This window comes from Formica exsecta, unplaced genomic scaffold (assembly GCF_003651465.1).
Source record: "Formica exsecta isolate Colony F162 unplaced genomic scaffold, ASM365146v1 scaffold500, whole genome shotgun sequence".
NCBI classification, from domain to species: domain Eukaryota; kingdom Metazoa; phylum Arthropoda; class Insecta; order Hymenoptera; family Formicidae; genus Formica; species Formica exsecta.
Window position 1 is genome coordinate 328,023 of NW_021852243.1, and position 17,569 is coordinate 345,591.

The following is a 17,569-nucleotide window of genomic DNA, read 5'->3' on the forward strand; positions in this document are numbered from 1 at the left end:
TCCAGTTACGATGGCTAGGGGAGGGGGGATATGGGGGGATCGGGACGGAGGGGTTACCGCCGCAACATTGCTGCGACTGGGCAGGGTCGGCGTGCAGCATCTCTCGCCTTCGTCAGGGCGAAGGGCGGATACACGTCGCGTCTCGCCGCCAGACGAACGGACTCTGTGTTTTTTTTTTTTTTCGGGCGTTTGTATTTTTTTTCCCCCCTTCTTTTTCTCTGTTTGTTAAGACTGCCGCGCGACATCTCGAAGACAAATCGTCCACGTCACCGAAAGAAATTACAAGTTGAATTTGTCCCCTAACTGCAATAGAATGAATACATCTTGTGGAACCGGAACGAATGGGTCCCATGACCTAACTCTTTCCATTCACCCTGAAAATAACAAATTTATTGTTAAAAGTGAATCTTTAGTGGCGAACTGGAGAGAAATATTTTAAAGAGGAACGAAATGAAAATTATATCGATTAGAAATACGAAGAAAAATATGAATAAAATTTTCTTAATCGAAAAGAAACACTTCCTTAAAGGAAAAAAAATATTTTTTTTTTTTTTTTTAATTGAATTTGTTAATAATAATATTATAGGATCTCTGCTTGGTTTTTTTTTCGGTGCCGATTTTGTTAAGAGTTAAAATTCTCTGGTTTCACGATCATCTTATACGATAATTGTATATTACTGTTAAATTAACGTTATTAACGTTATTGCACGGCATCCTGATTTTTGCTCCGACCACTTGCTCCATTAAGCTTCGCCGAAGACAAATATCCTCGACAAGTCGTAAATCTTCTTTGTCAGTGATTCCGACGAGGCAACGAACTGTTCTCAACGGTACCCAATTTCGCCGTTCGCGAATCCCTCATTGGCCCCCGCACCCTTCGTCGAGCCGACCCTGCCCGAGACCGGGACGTTCCCTTCTCTCCCCGGCGCCCTTTCCTCTGTTATGCCGATCCATCTTCCTTTCTCCCACTTCGCGACAGTCACCGTTTTCCTCTTTCTCGAATTTCCACCGTCGAATTCCCTCCCCTTCGTCGATTCTCTTTCGCCCCTCTTTCTCCCCTCCCGCTCCACCCTTTGCCGGCAGGCCGATCCCGAAAGTCTGCAAACTGAACGGACGCGTAATGAATGCGTTCAACCCTCCCAAAGTAATCAGTGGTGAGAAGGAGAAATGGCGGGGGAGGCGGTGAATACCCGCGGAGCGTCGACGAGAAATGGCAGTCTGTGGAGGGGTAGAGGGAGGAGAGAGAGCAGGGTAGAAGTGTCCTCTCTGCCAACGGAGATACACAGTCCGCGAAAGTGAAGGAGATGGTGCGGCATGAAACATAAGAGAGAGAGAGAGAGAGAGAGAAACGGCATGTGGTCGTTGAACCCTTCGCCGACCGGGAACACCCTGGAACGAAAACGGGAACGGGGGACGCAGGATCCGCCGGTGTCCCGGTGCGGGTATATTCGCGAGGACACGTCTCTTCGCTTGCCGTCCTTGTCCGTGACGGGGATGAAAAGGGCGAGGCTACTCTCTTGCCTTTCGCGAAAAGCGCGATTACACGCGCGGGAAAACGTCGAATGCGAGATGACTGCGAGATCACATGCATAACAGATGCATAATAGATGCACGTAGACGGAAGCCTTGGAGCTTATTTGGGGTCAGGAATTAAAACTCCTTGAAAACTCTCCGTGCAAAGATTAAACGGTATACCGCTTTTCGCGTACAATACAAAATGAAAGGGACACTGAAATCTTGTAATATAAAATTTTATTTTCGCTACACACACATCAAACATCGCGTATTAATAATTTTTCTAACAAAAAAGAATATTAGCACTATAAATATCTTTTTTTTTTCCTATTCTCTCTAATTACAAGAAAATAAAATTTTTATTTTTGAACATCGAAAAACAATTGTGGATAAAGTATGATCCCAGATTATAATTTATAGAACAATAAATTAAATAAATCAAAAATGTTCTCTTTCTTTCTCTCTCTCTCTCTCTCTCTCTCTCTCTCCGTCGACCAATACTGTGTGCCGGTAATCTCTTAACACTTAATTAGCTCGTATACTCTTTGATACATTAGCCGCGCGAAAACGGCGCATTGAGAACTTTAAATAAACGTCTTCTGGACGACGAGATTCCATTGGCGAAAGACGGCAGGGAGAGAGTACTTTACTAATGAAGAAGGAGCTTTTGAACTTGCCGGCTTAATTTCGGATATGCGACGGCGACGTGCGCCGACATATATCCTCGCGAATCCGTCCGTGGTCGTCCACGATACCGGGACGTAGCAGAATCGGTTATACATAATGCGAAGTGCAGTTATATGGAATCCATTAAATCTCATCCCCGACGCTATCTGTCGCGAGATTGACTTTTACGTATTTCAGCCTCGAGTCCTACGCGGATCAGTCTCTCATTTCTCGGTGACTCGTGTCACTCACCGACGATCCCTATCCCTCTCTCTCTCTCTTTCTCTCTCTCTCTCTCTCTCTCTCTCTCTCCGTCATGATAGGAAGATGGATAATTTTCAGATTCGCGTCGCACAAATTGTCGTATGTATGATGAGAATCGCCAGTCTCGCGTTCCATTATAAATTCGAACTCGGGAACCTTTGAAATTTTTTTTAACGATCAAGATCCGAATTAAAATTCTGTCCGCTCTTGGATTTCGACCTGCGTCGGCTCGCTGATAAGAGCGCTTATCGATTGCACTTAAACGCACGCGGCCCGCGTTATTGATCTCTCCCATTCGCTCTCCGAGTTGCGGTAGATCTGGATCTGGCATTTAAGTCGTCCCTCTCCCCCATCCTTGAAAATGGGTTTTTAACCGGTCCATCGGATAATTCCATTGACGTAGACGGATGCGCGCAACGGATGATTTCGCCGATTCACCGGGCAGACGGGCCGCACGAAAGGCCTCGGGATACCCCTCCCCTCTTTCCCACTTGTTCTTCTCCCCCTCGTCTGTCTATATATTTTTCTTTAATGCCTCGCCGTAGAATATTTCGGGCAAACGAGGCGGAACGGACGTTCAACCGGGAGCGGACGGGTCCGTTCCTCTGTCGGATCCGGTCAGCCACTTGTCTGCGCTCGAATTAAAGTGTATAATAGGATTTTGTTATCCGATTATGCACACATACATCCTAGAAAATTCACAGAAATCTTTCCGTTTTAATCGGTTATAATTTGAAAATTAATATCGTCATTTATTAACATTTTTTTTGCGCAGTCCAAGTAATTTTATAAATTAGCGAGATATAATTTCCTTTATAATAACAACATAAAAGATTTCTCACATCACTTTTATGTTTCTTTTTATGGCTATTACTAATCGATGCGCGACTTTTATTGGTATTCGCGTAAGATCGAACCACATTCTGCGGGTATAAATAAAAATTGAATTTTCCGATCCGCTTGAGCAGGTTACTTGCTGACGAGGGTCGAGAAGAAGATCGGTTCGCCGGAGAAGCCGCTATCGGATCTCGGTCTGATCTCGTACCGCAGCTACTGGAAGGACGTACTGTTACAGTATCTCTGCAATTTCGGCGGCAAGGAAATCTCTGTCAAAGGTAAGTGGAGTGAGTCCTACGCGAAGCTCTCGTAACCGTCGTTGTCAGTCCGTCGAAACGACGAACTTTTGACACTCCGGGAAGCGGCACTTAAATATTCATGCGCGAAATTAAAGTGCGCTAATGCGACAGACTCGCAGACCTACCTCTTTGAACCGCTAATGCAATGCTTGGTTTTGAAAGCCGTATAACTTTTCCTCGGTGCAAAAATTTACATTCGTTGCATAATTCCCTGCGAAAAAGGATCTTTAAAAATATCTCGATAGTGTGTTAGATTTATGACAGATTTTTTTCCGACTCGCGCTGTTTTTCGCTATTCCACACAATCAGAATTTATTTTTTCTCGAGAGAATTTATGTACACGAAACACATACGCATATAGTAATCTACCCTCGATCGATGTTGTAGACTCTATTTTAGATTTTATGTCTCGAGAGAGAAAAGGGAATCATCGGCGAGGGATTTACATCGCATTGTTATTGATCTGATGGTCAAGTTTTCCCAACGTGTAACTGGTTTTAGCGGTTGAATAATTGTATCCACAAGAGCAGGATAAACCGTTCTACTCCCTGTCGAGAACCGCAGCAGATTATATATGATTTATCATTTTTGCATTTTCGCAACTGCTATTCTGCAGAGAGACCTTAATTTAAGTTTATTATCGTTTTTATCGGAAGCGATCGAGTTAAATGGATTCAATATTAAACGAATTTCGAGATACAATAAATATAAATATAAGTATAATATATATATAATATATAATATATAATATATAATATATATATTTAACTAGAGATTTTTTTAAATTTGAACCGGATTTGCGGCTATAATTAAAGAGGATAGTGAAAGAAGAGAATATCTCTCTTCCAATTATGTAGATTTTTTACATTTTAACGATGTTTATTCTTGTTGCTTCACGCACGAAAAATATCAATCAGTAATAAATTTACCATGTTTTATTCATCGCGTATTTTGCCGTTAGTCACGTCATTTTATTAGTTAGTCTTAGTCACGAGAAACAAGTTTCTTGTATAAGATTGGGTATTATGACCCATCGAGACGCTTTTCCCTCGACAATAATTCTCAATTCCAACGAGGATCGCGGAAAAAGACCGTTATTGACTGACACGAGAGACAAGCTCGATAATTCTTCTTTCACACAGATATCAGCAAGGAAATGGCCATCGACTCGTATGACATTGTCAGCACTTTGCAGGCCCTTGGTATGATGAAGTACTGGAAGGGCAAGCATATCATTCTGAAGAAACAGGTAGGCGCTCTTTTGTTATTGTAACCTGTCATGCATATATGTATATGTATAAAGTTCCCCTTCGTTTCACGAGAGCGTAGCGTTTATTCTTTTTCGCGAACGCGCTTGTCACCACGTAGGATTTATCACAATTTGCAATACTTAAACATAACAATGTCGAGAATCGCCTCAACACGTCATTCGTAAATCTAGAAAATTTATATACATACTTATCATACGGGATAAATGCATATATAGACAATAATATAAAAAAGTTGAAATAATATACAAAGAATGTAATATATTTTTTTAAATGTTATATATATACATGATCGGTGCATCAATTGCATATAGTTTTAATGCTAGAATTTTATTTTTGCGTCAATAAATACATTTTGGCCGAACATGAGACGTTCAACTGGCAGAATAACATTAATGCTGAAAATTCCACGCGTTATCGTCGCGTCTATAAATATAATCAGTTTGATGACAGAGTCTTGCGGGAATTTTATCCCGTATCTCTTTCCTTCTCCTGTATCAGACCGCAAAGATAGATAAAGAGAAACAGATGTCTCGTCGGTATAATAAAAGAAAAAAAAAATCTCTTGCACGCAGACCACGGCTTCCTCACGATTATCAGGCGGCTTATCCGATTAACGTGATTATGACGTAACGAGGATGATCCGATTTCGTGATCGTTCGCCGTTCGTTTCGAGCGAGCAGTATTTCCGATATGGTCCGACCATATTGCGAGGCTAATTATCATTCGGCTAATTCGACCGTGTTCCACCCTTCGCCATCGATATTACAACCACCCCTCGTCGATTTCATCGAAATGCTCGGCGCAGGCCGTCGCGTCGCCCGGAGCGGTTGCCGCGATAAAAGGATCGTTGAAATAATTTCAGGACGTGATCGACGACTACAAGGACAGGGTGAAAAGACGGGGTCCCGTCTACAAAGAGATCGATCCGGAGTGTCTGAAATGGAACCCCTTCCAGCCACCCAAGACGCCCTCCGCCTCGAACTAAGACCCGCCAGAAGCTTGGAAGTGCGCCACCTTCTCTTCCCCCTTCCGTTCCCCTCTTCGTAGCACGACTTGGAACGACACGGTCGATCCTGCCGTCGTCCCCGTTGTCGTTGTCGTCGTCGTCGTCGTCGTATTCAGCCGCGTCCTCGGCCTTCTCGCGACGTAGGGAAGCCACATAAGCCGACACGGACAGATTTCACACCCATAACACTCGGTAAGAGCCGTGAAAATCCTTCTAGGAACTCCCTCATTCCGAAGCACGCCAAGAAACGACGGGTGAGTATCACATTCTATCGACGATACCGTTAAAGCTCGCCTCGCGAAAGAGAGAGAGGAAACTTGTCCGCAATTTAAGAGTGTCGATTACATTACAATGTTGATGTTATAAGCACGAGTCGTTGATCGTAAAAGAAAGAAGAGGAAGAAGAAAGTCTGATATAATAATTAGCGAGCGGAAAGTTTTAAATGCGTTAGAAAAGGAATGCGCTGAAGAAAGAATTTCTTTTTCTATCGTTGGAATGAAGGTGGGCAAGCGCGAAGACTACAATATTTTTAGCGCCTCTATTGCATCTGCCTTATCTTCGTTGACATTTATATTTCAATTTTATATCATTTTCGCGACATATTGTTAATACTTTTGCACTATTGTGTAAATCCCGATCTAGTGTGTTGTGCGACAGAGCTTTTATTTAAGAATTTTATTTTAAAAAATCTATTTTAGTATAAAACTTTAAATACGCCTGAGATATAATTTTTCAATTAATATAGAGTATGTGAATCATGTGTAACGCGAAAGATTCGCTCTCGAGCGTGTAAATATGAATATCGAATGAATATGTAAATAGCGGATTGAATTTAACCTGTGCGTATCGATCTATAATATATATTTATTTGGATAGTAACGAAATGTGAAAATACAGTATTGCTCGCGGCGGTAGAATTGCGGGTGGAAATACATCGGTTACATCATAAAGGCGAGTTTGCCCTTAAGGGGGGAACCAGTGTAAAGCCCGTATCAGACTACGCATTGAAAATTGCAGATTGAAGATTAAAGATTGGAATTTGACTAATCAGAACAAAAGGAACTAAAATTTCTTTGTCCTGATTGGTCAAATTTCAATCTTCAATCTTCACTCTCAATTTTCAATGCGTAGTCTGATACGGACTAAACGGTGACTATTTTTAATGATTTTTTTCTCGTAAATAATTGTTTTTATTTTTCATATCACGTTATTAACATCACAAAGTACATAATTTGAATTGACTACTTTTTGTGAAATTTTCGTTAAAAAATATCAGCTTTCATTGCTCCACTACGCTATTGGCTATTGTAGATATAAATATTAATATTTTTTAACGAAAATTTCATGAAAAGTAGTTCAAATTAGGTACATTGTGATGTTAATAACATGATATGAAAAAAAAAAAAAAAAAATTATTAACTAGAAAAAAAAAGTTCTTAAAATAGCCACCGTTACACTGGTTTCCCCCCTTAAATGATACCCTATGTACGCGCTCAAGAGATATCCCTGAACCGGCGACGATAAGCCGCCGGCTCCTTCGCTGCCGCGTCGAAGCTGCGCCGAGAGTTCGTTGGTGCATCGACCTTGGCATCTCCCTCATTGGCGCAACCTCGTTGGTGCAGTAAGTTGCATAACGGCGGAGCCGCGTTATAACGCGCCGGTGGCGCATCGATCAGATTGCGTCGAATGCGCCGGACCGGGTGGACCACCCGTGCGAAAATTCCCGGTCGCGAACAAGACACGTGTCGCGAAAAGGGATCATGGACAAACGTATATTATATGTTGCTGGAAAAAAGAAAGAAAAAAATAATACATATTTTCTGCGGTGAGAGATCTCGGCTTTGCGAATTCTACGCATGACGTCATGGATTCAACGTGTACGATCCCTCGCGGTAGAGAATAATTTCTCATAGGTTGTACGATTCTTCAAGCTTTTGCCGATTCTGAATTTCAAGCGGTTTGTTGTTTAATTACTCGCCATTAAATTGTCTTTGTAACTGAATGTCAATATGGCAACGAGGGAGCGAACGGGAAATTTTCTCGTTTAGTATTCGTACCCTGGGGAATAATTTCGCCGTTAAAATACATTCGACTATACTGCATCGCGGCCGCAAGACGTAGACACGAGAGATACGTTATTGATCGGTCTACCAAGGTACATGCTTGGCTGCAGAACAGAGAGAGAAAGAGAGAACAAGAAAGAGAGAAAGAAAGATGTGCCAAGGATGCAGAGGCCCACCGGCCTCGACGACAACATCGAACAACGTGAAAATAACTTAAAAAATATCGATTCAAGGTCAAACGCGACTTCAATTTAAATATGTTTTGTGCCTCCGGACATGATGATACCAGTTGCCAGCGATTTGAATGATCAAACATGGTCAGCGGCTGGAATGAAATTCTGATAACCCTGTCGGACACTTTTGGAAATCGTCGCGAGAAATAATCGTTGATTGCGAATTATTAAGAAATTATTTAAGCTACATTAAGAGAAAACAGATTTTTTTGTATTCTTTCTATTTATTAATATTATTTTTTAATGCACGAGATCTCTTTATCGCGCGATACATGCAACGCAATTTCGATCCTCTTGTAACGAGCCGCGCCGATTCCAATTAATACTTTCCAGAACTATCGAAACTCTTGTAACTTGTTAGCTTTGTACGCGGTGCACTTTAACCCGCTATAACGTCCAACTTTCCAGTTTGTACTGATCATTTCGGCCCGAGCTATGCTGGCGTAGACAATGCGTAGAGTAGCTCGCAAACTTGCTCAACTTACGCTCGCGCGCGGTGTCAAACTATCGAAAACATCGCGAGAAACTCGCGAGCGAAGCAACGTGTATCTCTCTAAACGTAAAGTGAATGCTGAAAGTATGTATCGTTTGACAGAGATTGAAACCCGACCATAAACATTGCTTTCGCGAATCTCTACACACAATTTCACAATCAATATAATATTAACTGAAATCATCTCTACAAACGAATCAATTCGTCGAATCGTAGTTGATAATTAATATTTTTGCAAAGAATGTTTATTTTTGTTCGAATGTCGATTTCGATCTCCGTGATTCGTGATCGATACATTTAGCTCGATCTGCTTCTATTAACCCCCTCGACTAATCGTGTGATCAACATATTTTTCTACCCGATGATTTATACATCGTTCGGCCCGCATACGTGTGTTACGATGATTTATCTTTAAATTGCGAACGAGTTTGGTATGCGTGACAGTTAAATAATAATCAAGACCTCGCTCGACAGTCGGGGGTTAATGCAAGAGATTTGAATGTTATATATTCGATTGTATATAAAATATGAATATATTGAATGATGAATGTAAACGCATGTGCGTTGTGTATATCTTTTTGTAATCGTTGTTGTATCATCGCCGCGTATCACGAGATTTTATCGTGATATATGCAATAAAGTGCAACATGAATCTATCAACCCGTATCCATTTCCGATGTGTCGTCACTTTCGATGAATCGAGATATATTTTTTTTCATTTTTTATATTTTTCTGTATAATTATTAACAATAAAACGACGATATACTTCAATAAAGATACATAATTAGTATCGAAAATGATGCTCCCGATTGACGTTTAAGGAATTGATGCGGCGATGGTGAGTCTTTCTATGTATTTTACATCAAGAGACAAAATTGTGTCTCACCCAAGAATGTATTATGCAAAGAATCGTGTGTATATTGCGTCAATCAAAAATAAAAATTACAATATATATTTATTACACGAGAGATATACATTTTTGAAATGTAACATTTTTATAGGCGCGATAAAATTATATGTGTATACTAATGAAAGCGATAGAATTAATCAGAAGTAAAAGAATTTCATGCAAAGAAACTTGGTTGCTAATCTATGGCAATCAAAGATATCTCGATTGTCATAATAAAAAAAAAAAAAATATTATTTATGTCAAAGTATTTTATTGATTAAAATATACACAATCAACATGTAAATATTTAAAAACAAAGAAAATAGATAAAATCGCAATTATGCCGTTTTGGTAGAACGTTGATGTAGTTTTTGGCGACAAGCCGCGCGTCGAAGAGATTTTTTTCGTGTACTATACAATCATCCACTAGTACAGTGACCGAAGACCGAAGTCATCCGAGTCATCATTCAGACAGAAATTTTCGTGATATTCGCGTTTTGTAAGCTTCGATGACAGCAATTAATTCTTTCTAATCGGCGCAATAAAAGTATGAGATAAGGATTCCTTAATACATAATTTTAATCTCTCTAAATCTAACTTTTCGAGATGAAACTACACGCAAAAAAATGACTTAACAATAGCAGCTAAATTTCAGTAGCTGAATCAAACTTAGCTGTAAGAGCTATCGCCTTAGTGTCATAGCTAAGTACTAGTTATTATAGGTAAAAAACATTCACTGTGGCATGAAAATTTATTAGCTGAAATTGAAAGCGTATATTAACACGAGCAGCTATAAAGATAGCAACCGTACCTAAATTTCTTACTATGCGCATACATTGCGGAATATGCTTTATAGCTAAAACATTTAGCACGCGCAGCTAAGTTTATGGGTATGCGCGCGAATCTTCGATTCACAATTGTTTAATTGTTTCTGCGACGCTGTCATTGACAACATCGACGCGTTAAAATAGCTAAAAAAAAAAAAAAATAGCTAATACATTTAGCTTGGGCAGCAACAGTATTAGCTGTCCTTATTTTAAGGACACATTTTAGCTATCACAGCTATATGTTAGCTCCTGTTGCTAATCTTTTTTTTCCGTGTATGTGCTGAGCAATATTACAATCTTTGTAAAAACCATAGTATCATCGTAATCTCTCGCACAGAACGATATTAGCGTGCAATTAGCATGCGAGCTGAGACTCGAGGCGCGCGATAAGGGTATGAAGTGAAATTCTTCCACGGGTATTAACCCCACCGGGTTACGTTCGATTCCGTTCGGTCGATATACGAGGTACCCCCTTTTTAGCGCTCGTTAAAGCGCTCATTAAGCCCGCTCGATTGACTTGTAATTCCACTTAAATTTCTCTCGAAGCAGAAGATGCTCCTTCTTCGGGATTATAACTCATGCGAGAGCGCAGACCGGTACGTTTCCTTTCTTTTTTTTTCTTATTTACCTCCTTTCCTTTTTCTCTCCTCGTTCATTCTCCTTTCTCATGAATATGCTGGCGAAGCGCATAGCCACGCTGGCGAGCGCATTATCGAAAAAAAAAAAAAAAAAAAAAAAAAACAAGCATCAAGCATACGTATACGGCGTAAAACCGTCGATCAATTAGCGTAATAGTAAAGCGGAAAAATCCTCGAAGCGTCTCTCCTCGAGTAACGGATAAAAAGCACGCGGGCGACTGAAACCTATAACTGTACAATACGATTCTAATAGCAGTAATTGCTTATACGTTATATTCGCTTTATTTAAAGAAAAATTTAATTTAGACATGTGTATCATGTAACTCCAAGTTAAAAAAATCTAATCACAAAAAATATGGCGATTTTAGATTCTTTTGGAAACGTTCCTTCATCCCCGCTAATATTCCAGGGTTGATTTCAACAATATCGAATGCGACATAAATATAGGAGCTTCTTCGATTTTCGTCTCAAAAACTTTTATAACAAATATTTCCGCTCTTTCTTTCAATTTTATTCTCATTACGTCGAGTAAGCAGCTGGAAATGTAACCTGCGCTTAAATCAGGACGCTTACGCGAAGGATTTGCAAAGAGAGGTAGTAGTTCATTTTCTCCGCGCGGCGCAATTATATCTTGGGTGTGGTCAAATAGACTGGAATTACAAGCGCCAGGAAATTAAGCCGGTAATTACGCGGATCTGCTATTAATTCCCGTGATTCTTTCGGAGTTGAGTAATAGCAATCTCTCGCGGTAGCACTATCGTAAGACAGGCAGACAGACCGACAGACAGACTGTGGTTAAGTTAATCACGTTTATAGTGATAAAGCACATTGGTGGAAATTATAATAGTTACAAAGGCGCGCTCTTTACAAGAAAGATAATAAGAGTCATTAATGCATGCCAAGGGAGTTGAACTCGAATTTCCATCAGATATTATCCTGTCATGTAGATGTAAATCGAGTCCGAGACTGACGAATATGTCGGCGTTATAAAGTTGACGTCATCACGTTTATATTAGCCGGCGAACAGACTGATTAATGATTTCGTATACATGTATTAGGGTCCGGCATATGTTTACTACAAGGCGAAACACGCATTTGACGTTTAGTACGATGGAATAAGCAATCACGTGCGATAAATATTCCATAAAGAACTCTCCGACTCTGTGCGTGCTCTGAAACGATCCGCGATTAACGAACCATCTGCCCTACCGTCCGCGAGTAAATGAATTCTCCTATCTTTAATCAGAACGAAAACAAAAACCTTGGCTGAAAATAATTTTTATGTACAAGCGTGAAAGGGTGGAGAGGGGACAGGGTAGGACAGGGCAGGAAAAAGCATATAACATCACGTTGAAATATCATTTTCCATCGATCCACCTATGCTGCCGATTATTATTAATTAACTCCGAGTAAAAAGAAACCCGACGAGTCGCCTCGCTATCGGTCGCTTTTAGTCGCCCTCGAATTCCTTCGCCAAGACGATGTACGCACGGAGCTGAATAATTGCGTTATACGACCTCCTTTCTCCCTTCTTCCTCCTTCCTCTCTCATCACACACTCCTTCCTCTCCTCCCCCCACACCCTGTCTCTTTCTCTATCGCTTCTTCTTCTTCTCTCTGCCCGGCCACGCGACCCTATGTAACGTCATTATCCCATTAGTTGACGACGAGATACCAGACTACGAGCTCTATCTCTCCTTTGCGTTGGATACAAACACACGCAGTTAACAGCTTTCCGCAGTAACGATCACGCAATAGCTACCACGTAGCGACGAAGCACTAATTTTATTTACCGATTAAACATCACGCCGTAGGATCGCCACGATATATTCCGGGAACGTTTCAGATGACGGATACGTAAAGGTCTTTTTGTATTGTCGAACTATTTGCAAAAAAATAAAAATCTTACAGACTAAATTAATCGAGTGTTATTTTTTATATTTTACAGCATCTTATACATACAATATCATTTTTGCGCGTAACTTTATTCGAACAGACAGAGGAACAAGATCAAAGTCTATACATATATATATTACGATTTCAATTGCACACGATGTAAGTCGCACGCGCGTTGCTTATCCTCGATGACGCGGGTCTTCACGCTTGCGGGAGGGAATAATAAGGTAGCAAGGCATAGTCATATGAATTGCGCTCCAACAGGTGCCGGGTATCGAATCCACCAGAGCACCTGATGAAGTACAATTAACATGCAGCCTCCACACACGCGCTCTTCTTCCCCGACCCTGCTCTTCTTTCTCTATCTCTCCCCACGTCTCCCCTCCCCCCTCTTCAAACTTCTGCTTTTTCTCTTCCTGTCCCCTCGAAAAGGCGCGGTTCGTTTCTCCGCAGCGCGCGCTACTTCAGGTACCTGACTGACTTTTAAATTGGCACAGCCTAAAGTACCCGAGTAACGCGTGTCGCGAACGATACGTTTGAATGAAGGAGATCAGCAGTCGGTCACACACAGCAGCGCAGAATCTCGTCCGTGATCTCCATGATCCTGTGATTGGAGCCGCGAAGGATTCTTGCTCGTCTCTTCTGCTCCCGAATCGATTCTCGTACAAACGATGGTCGCACGACGTTGAAGCTAACAAAAGAACTCGTTACTCGCTTATACGATATCGTAAAGTTTCATCTTGTAACACTTGAAATAACGTGGGATTGTGTTTTTTTTACCACGATCGATAATATATCCTATTCTTTGTAGAATGTCAGACTTTGCGCAGACTCGGCAATTAAATGATAATAAACGGTGCGAACGTAACGATTCACGCATTCGCATGCGGTTGATCGCTCGCGAGTTTGCGTTTTTATCTCTTTTTTTTCTTTTGCTCGCTTAAAGAGAATAGTCTCGTTCGCTCGAGAATGTTCCAGTAGTATTTAAAATTATAACTCTCGCACGGTAAAATAAAGAAATTGACCTTAATCCCAAACAAATGCATTATTTACCCCACCAGCAATTTACAGAATACAATCTTAACGATTTAATAAAAAGTACTCTGACAAACAACTCGAAACATTCTGACATGTATTTGCTCGCTCGCGCGGAACATATTATAGAATACCGCATGCATAATTCATGGAGGAAAATCGGCGGAGCTTTTACGTGACACGTTATGCTGTCCCAAAGAGAGCAGTTGCCGGGTCCCTCGATTTCCTTGCCGATGACAAGAGAGAGAGAGAGAGAGAGAGAGAGAAAGAAAGAGGTTAAAAAAGACGCGTCTGTGCGATCGACGGATAAATTTCTGTCGATTCGTCGAAGGAAAGGTTCTCCGATGAGGCGAGACGCGACAGGGGGACGGGGGAACCACGCGAGAATCCGTTGGAAAGTACCGCAAGAGACCCGACAATGGACCTCGGCGTCCCCGACTCACCTTTTGCTCGTTTATCAAACCGAGCGGGACGCGTGCGCGCGCGGCAGATGTTGCATCGCGCAGTCAGGTAACGAGATTTTCAATGATATATTCGCGAGATGGATATCCGCGTGCGCGAGCAATCTCCACCTCTACGACGTCTAGAAAGCTGGCTCTCGTTGTCTCTCCAGATATTTTTTACACGCTTCGTTAACGCGACGGAATTCCTAAGAGAAAATTCTCCCGGTACATATCGTGCAGAATTCAATTAAAAAATCTCGATGTAAAGAATAACGCGTGCCGTTTACGAGTTTATGAGGAATGCGAAATTTTCTCCGAGTCAAAATATTGAACGTAACATGATCACTTTGGTTTTAAGCATAATATACCGCCGATTAACGTTTTCAAGCGGTTTCATGCTTATTTAGCGAGTTTTCTTGTCAGTGTGTATAAACTGCAAGACGAACACAAAATAAAATAATCTATCGTTAATTCTAAACACGAGATATGTAATCGCGTGCATAAAAGCGACCGAGATATATAAATGCGCATAACGATGGCAATGAGAGACATAATTTTCAATAATAATAACCAAATTATCGGTGAATCTCTTTAAGGTACGATTATATCGTTAATGATCGCGCGCAACTCCTTCTGCAAAATATAATCCTTGTGCTCTTCACCATTTCTCACGCGATAAATCATATCTCACCGTCCGTCGTGTGGTTATAATTTATTTAACACACTCTATGTCAGAATTATTAGACTAATCGGTCTCGCGTTGTTTCGTTTGTGAAAAATGCGAATCCGCGAGTTCTTTCGAGCCGTTTATGTCCGTTTCTCGAGAGACATAAACGCAATGCTTCGTTTCTCTTTTTTCCTGCCCCTTCCTCTTCCCTTCTCTCCTCCTCTTTTTTTTTTTTCCTCGCTCCGCTTCCATCGATAAATCACGCTTACGCCGCGTTATAATTCGCCTCGCTAGGGAGAGAAGTGTTATTAAGCAATTATCGGCACCGCCGATTACCTCTTGCGCGATGCCGAACGAAGCAACCTTGAAAAAGACGGAAAAAAGAAAAAATGACGTCGCAACGACCCACTTTCTCCGGCATCGCCGATAAATCGCTGACATTTCACGAGAAATAATCCGCAATATATATGCGTACATACATCTCAAGAGACGCAATCTTACGATTTATTTCCTGATCGAGACGGGATTAGATAAGCCGGAAATTTTTTTTCAACGAAAACTTTTGATTCTAACGCTTAAAAGCTCCACCTCCTGCTCCAATTTAGAAAAGACGCATCGTACACGCGTTGTATGTACAAAAATGTTTCCTCGTCACGAAATTACGTAAATGAGGTTGATCAGCGTGCGCGATAACAAAGTGCACACGCTACTTCATATATGTATTTAAACGTACTTATTTCAAATAAGGCAAAGAGTAAAAGAATTCTCGATAACAAAAAATATATAATCAACAGTTTTTGCAACTTTATGTATTCGACATTAATTTATTTTACGCGTATCTGTCGAGAAACTACAGTTGACGGAAAGAGAAAACTATTTATCATTCCAGTGACGTGCCAAACACAACACGTGAATTCATTCGTTATTAGCTATTGCTGATAAATGATATTCCATTGTGGGTTATATTATATTTATCTCTGCCTGACCGGATATAAAGAGAGTCACGCAGTTCGAAGAAGCAGCAGGTAATTGAGCGATGTACGATATATCCGGTATATGGTGGCGATAAAAACGAAAATGGCCGATAATTATTGGAATCATTACAAAAGAGAAAACAAGTCGGTGATTCCTCATAATGTAACGCTGATCACGCAAATTCAAGCTGTTATATACATATGATAAAATATAGATTGCTCACGTTATTATGCGATTTTATGTCGACGTTATTTCTCTCTCAAAAAAAACAAATAATAGAATATGTAATAAACTTTATATATGTATATAATAATTTCAGATTTATCGGCGATGTATATAAATCTCATATGACAATAATTAGAGGCTTTTATATGCCATTTTAAATATAGGTTAACGTCGACGGCATTTGTTTTTCATTTGTCAAGCTCATTATCGTCGCCTTATCTGTTCAAAGTGCGAATTTCATTCGCTCCAACGTCGCTAGAATAATTCGCATATAACGCCACGTGGTGATTCACCTTTGGCAGAAACGTAAAATTCATAAATTCGCGTCACTCACGGCCTGAATCAGAAAAGCACATATTCTATTTCTCGGGATCGTCGGGAGATATTAGCGTCACAAAGTATCATCTGATTTAACATATTCCTGTAAGTGCACAAAAGCGGACGATACCAGTCCCTGAATTAATTTTTTTTTTTTTTTTTTTTTTTTTTTCCAGAAGCTTGAAAAGAAAAATAGTAAACTCTAAATAGTCTTTTTATCGTTCGTTATTTCCGATATCTATTAAACATTATTTTTTCTTTGTAATTTTTTGCAAAGTAATCACATGAGAAGATCACACGAGGCATTATTTGTCGATATTATGTTGGACAAACGTGTGAAATGCGGCCACGCTTATGTGGCGATTTTCTGCATTTATCGATATCATCGCGGTGACATAACTCGATTCCGTCTTTCGTAAATACATATGTAATATTTATCGACGCGATTGCTTTTCCCGCGATGTAATTGTTCGATGCCGCGCGATATCTATTGCACACCTCGCGGCCAAATCTCCTAGAGATACACGAGTGTTTCGGTTAACGATAACGCATGTGTGACACAATAAATAAACCCGCTGGCGCAAAAAAAAACAAGAGGAAAAAAGGACCCGAGCACGAGCACGTGGCTTTATGTAAGATAGGCGCAGCTGGAAATTTAATACTCCGAGAGAGAGACTGCACCAATGGCGCCACATTTACAACGCCGTGACATAGAACCATCTGTGTATTACATCACTAACGTTGTAAGAGAGATACTACCGTACGACATAGAATTTATCTACAGAATAAAGATATAAAGCTTTCACAAGGGAAATATGTCAAACGCAACGATATAATCGCATCTTCTTTTTGGTCTTTGTGTAACAAATTCTACTATAAAAAATATTTTAAACTAAATGAAAGTAATATGTGCATGCATTTAATTACATAGATTTAAAAATTAAATATAAATTTACTCTATTTCCTAAATATATAAGTGTCAGAATGTAAATAAAATCTGTCAATTATC

The 17,569-nt window shown here is 40.4% G+C and overlaps 1 protein-coding gene across 3 annotated transcripts in view; it reads left to right on the top strand.

Annotated features, from left to right (window-relative positions):
* Positions 1 to 10,525, top strand: part of LOC115241539 (histone acetyltransferase KAT7) — a 36,793-nt gene extending 26,268 nt beyond the window's left edge. For 2 of the 3 annotated variants that reach the window (XM_029817317.1, XM_029817319.1), the window contains exons 11-13: positions 3,414 to 3,560; positions 4,724 to 4,830; positions 5,715 to 10,525. In XM_029817317.1, the coding sequence (XP_029673177.1) occupies positions 3,414 to 3,560; positions 4,724 to 4,830; positions 5,715 to 5,837 (377 nt within the window). In that variant the 3' untranslated portion in view covers positions 5,838 to 10,525. Of the gene's footprint in view, positions 1 to 3,413; positions 3,561 to 4,723; positions 4,831 to 5,714 lie in introns of those variants that run through there. The other variant, XM_029817321.1, reaches the window with a different exon arrangement.
* The last annotated feature ends 7,044 nt before the right edge of the window (positions 10,526 to 17,569 follow it).